Consider the following 4,073-nt stretch of genomic DNA (forward strand, 5'->3'; position numbering starts at 1 on the left):
TAGAAAATGGATATTCCTGCACCATGCAAGGTGAGCTGCCTACAAACCACCATTTTACAGCAAAAAGTATGTTTTAGAACATAGCCTTACTTAAAATTTATTTAATAAATTATCAACCCCAGCACACACTGAAATTCCTTCAGCTTTTGTTTGCTGCCAGCTGCTTGTGAGGAATTCTATAACAGTTTATACGTTACTAAATTCTGTAAATCTATTTTTAGCAGAGAATAGTTATCTAACAATGAAACATCTCTGGCGATGGGACAAGATGTAATTGGCTCAAAGAGAAGCCAGAGATATCTCTTCTATCCTTAAAAGAGAGAGACAATGTAAGAGAGAAAAAAAGTTTTTCTCATTTTTCTAGCCCTTCCAATTTCAGTGGCCAATTTAATCACAAACCACATAAAGAATAATCTTCTCACAGCTTTCTTAACTCAATACCTCACTTTTTAACTCAACACAAACTGACTTTCTTCTTATCCTTGAAGTTCAACAATGACCTCTTACTTAATCAATGAAAGTGTTCTGATCAGTCCTTATATTCCTCAGCTTCTAAAGCATTTAACCATGTTGATTATCCCATACAGTGCGCCACCGAGCCGGCCCCAGAACAGGGTTTTAAAAGCAGTCAGTGTTTAAAAAAATAGTTGCTGACTGAATGATTTAATAAATGATAGACACATCAGTGGGGGAGGGAGTCCCTAAGATTAAAGATAAATTTTGTTTAAGAGTCTGGTGTTTGCTTCCTGTTTAAATGACACGGAAAAGAACTGGTAAGTAAGATTGAGGGGCTGGCTGGTTAGATCACTTGGTTAGAGCATGGTGCTTATAACATCAATGATGACCAGCCACCAAAAAGAAAAGTTTGACATTGAGAAAAAAATGAAATAAATGTGAAAAGTCCTGAGGAGGTGGCGGGGAAAGGATAAAGAGTTCAAAGGAAGAGAATGACTTTGAAAATGAAAAGAGAAAAACTTTTTTTCCTGACATTGAAGGGAAGGGTATTGAATCCAGCCTCGGAACCCAGAATCTAGGATATCTATGATTCTCTCTTCTCTTTAAAAAATTTACTTAAGAGCCTTGTACAAGTGCGAGGCAAGACTCAACACTTGTTGCTCTGCTCTGAGATTCTGAATGAGCCAAGAAGATGCTGTCCCACCTGGGCACCCACTTCAGCAGCCAGCTGCCCAGTGCTGCCATTGTGGACAGGGGCGATGGAGCTGCTGGAGAAGTTCTTCCTTCAGGTGCCCAAGGAGTGCTAGTCTGAAGGATGGGGAAAGAAGGGAGTCTCTTTTGGGCTCCTGTAACCATGGTTAAAGGTAGTGGCCCCAAATATTTATCTTTGCATTTTGGCTAATTTACCATTGGAATGCATCCAAGATTGCTATAGGGTGACTGCTCTCATAAGGTATGCATGAAAATTATAGTTTTATTAATTTCAAATGGTTAATGTAAAAAAAGCCAATTGGATACAAAATCAATTTATAGTATTACATGAACCTTTAACATTACATCCATCAGTGGAAGAAAAAGATAAAATACAAAATACAATTCCAAATATCAATAAATAAAATTATGTAAGAGTCTAAGTGTATCACACCCACCACAACAGAAACACTGTCTAGCACTGAATTATTCCTGGATTTACAGTTTTATGAGCAACCCCAGCATTCATCCATTAACAGAAAGGAAACTAGATTAACACAGAGGTCCAGATACATATCCGTGGTCCAAGAAAAGAAAGCACAGAAAGAGAAGCTGTTCAATCAAATGAGTAATTTGGAATAAACAAGGAAAACATTAAGAATAGGTGATAGAGCAAGGTTGGCATGACCTGATTTAGAAAGTCACAAAGAAGAAAAGAACATTCAATCATTTATTTAGAGTATAACTCAAAATACAAAAAAAAGATGTGCATTTTATATTGCATGCAATAAGTCATGGCTTAAGATTTTTTTCCTCAATGCATTGTTAAGTAGAATATATAAAATATCCTTGAAAGATGGCTTCTATCAACTGGGAAGCACCTAGAAATTCAGCATCAAAAGAGTTTTGAAACCTTTCTGCATTCTCCTTCCTCCCTCTCACCAGCAACACAACTCCACTTAGAGAAATGAGGCCAAGTATAGCCATTTTCAGCACTGTGCTAGCTAGCTGTCTGAAGCCAAGTCATTTCTTTCACACGACGATCATTCAGAATTCCCACAGTCCACAACACAACCAGCACCAGGCATTTCTTTGGCAGCTTTGGGGCAGAGCAGCTGGGATAAAAAGGCTGGATGCTATACTCAGCGAGGAGCAGGGCCTGGCTAGCTACTTCCCATGGCCCCCAAAACAAAGATACCCAGACATTCGGGTAGGTGATCAAGGAGCCGAAGCATCTCTTGAGAAAATTGTAGTGAGCTCCACTGCATGGGAAGGTTATACCTATCTCTGCAGAGCAGAGAGTGGTCATCGTGGCCAATATAGCACAGGCAGCCCAAATACACAGGGAGAGCCCCACATTCATGCAAAAGTACTTCAACACCCCTTTAGGGAACACAAAAATCCCCACACCAATTATATTAATGATTAAAAAACATGTGCCTCCATAATATCCAAACACTCTCTTGAGTCGTATTTTCTTCTCTTTATCCATTGTAATTGAGGTGTTTTAAAATTCTATATAGGGGCCGGCCCGGTGGCGCACTGCTACAGTGCGCTGCTTGGGAGCGTGGCGGCGCTCCCTCCGAGGGTTCGGATCCCACATACAGACCGGTTCCCGCTCACTGGCTGAGCGAGGTGCGGGTGCAACACCGAGGGTTGCGATCCCGTTGCCGGTCCCGGTCCGGTACGGGCGTGACACTGAGGGTTGCCGCTCACTGGCTGAGCGAGGTGCGGGTGCAACACCGAGGGTTGCGATCCCGTTGCCGGTCCCGGTCCGGTACGGGCGTGACACTGAGGGTTGCAATCCGTTGCCGGACACGAAAAAAAAAAAAATTCTATATAAATTATAGTTTCTGAATTTTCCTGCCTCTATTGCTGAAAAGGATGTTCATGGATTCTCTGAAATAAAACAATACTGTCCTTTTTGTTCCACCTTCATTAAATACAGCCTATTTTCAATAATTAACGAAACATATGACACATCCAAGTAAAATAGTCTAAGATTTTTTTGGAAGGGTTTAGTTTGACTTGCCTTTTAATTTTTATCAAGATGATTACATTCAGATGGAAGAAGAAAATTTCAGGGAAAAAAAAAAATAGGGATTACAGCCCAAAGCTGGAGCTTCCTGTTCTATTCACTTCTTCCCAAACGCATTCCTTGTTCTTTTCTCTGGAAACAACCATATTAAATCATGTATGGTTTTAGATCTTTTTGGTAGTTGCTTCCATAACTCTAAAGAATATGAAAAGACTTATTTCTAAATATTTCAACTTTAGAAAGCAATGGTTGACCTTCTCCCATGAACCTGAGTAATTAGCTCACATACCATCCCCTCACTGCCTCTACTCCCTCTCCTCACACTTTTCAATCACTAAGCTTTCAGGAAACGATTTACCTTTTATAAAGCTCGTGGAAGCCAGTTAACAAGATAAGGGAGTAAAATGCCCGCAACATAATCCTGTCCCTTAACCAGCCATCCACTATTTTGGTAGGCTTAGTCATAAATACAGGAGAAGGCTTGACCCCATGCGCAGAAGGAAGGAGGGTCCTAAGCATCTGAACAAGGCTTGGGCCTTAGTAGCTCTCACATTTGTTGACTTTATTATGCAAAGCACTGTCCTGAGTATCGCCATAAGACTGAAGCACACATCAGCCTCAGAAGTAAAGTATTTCTGAATTGTCCCCTAAGAGTAAGTAAAATGAAATTATTTATATGTTTGCTTTGGTTGTGGGAAAGCTGGCTATTTTCTGGAAAATCGCATCCAAGAAAACCCACTGATAATACTGTATAGATCTCAATAAACATGACCAGGTGCATGTTCCAAATGAAACCTTGCCTCCTCTCCTGGCCCAGAGAGCAAAAACCTGGGAGGGCCAAAAGGAGACCAGAAAGCTCACCTTAAGATAGAAACAAAGTAGAAGCTGA

At 40.6% G+C, this 4,073-nt stretch overlaps 1 protein-coding gene across 1 annotated transcript in view; it reads right to left on the reverse strand.

Annotated features, from left to right (window-relative positions):
• SLC7A13 (solute carrier family 7 (anionic amino acid transporter), member 13) overlaps positions 1 to 2,638 on the reverse strand; it is a 24,765-nt gene extending 22,127 nt beyond the window's left edge. The window contains 2 exon segments of the mRNA XM_008572666.1: positions 1,979 to 2,151; positions 2,153 to 2,638. Of these exon segments, the coding sequence (XP_008570888.1) occupies positions 1,979 to 2,151; positions 2,153 to 2,638 (659 nt within the window).
• Positions 2,639 to 4,073: the final 1,435 nt, after the last annotated feature.

This window comes from Galeopterus variegatus, unplaced genomic scaffold (assembly GCF_000696425.1).
Source record: "Galeopterus variegatus unplaced genomic scaffold, G_variegatus-3.0.2 Scaffold48, whole genome shotgun sequence".
Lineage (NCBI taxonomy): Eukaryota > Metazoa > Chordata > Mammalia > Dermoptera > Cynocephalidae > Galeopterus > Galeopterus variegatus.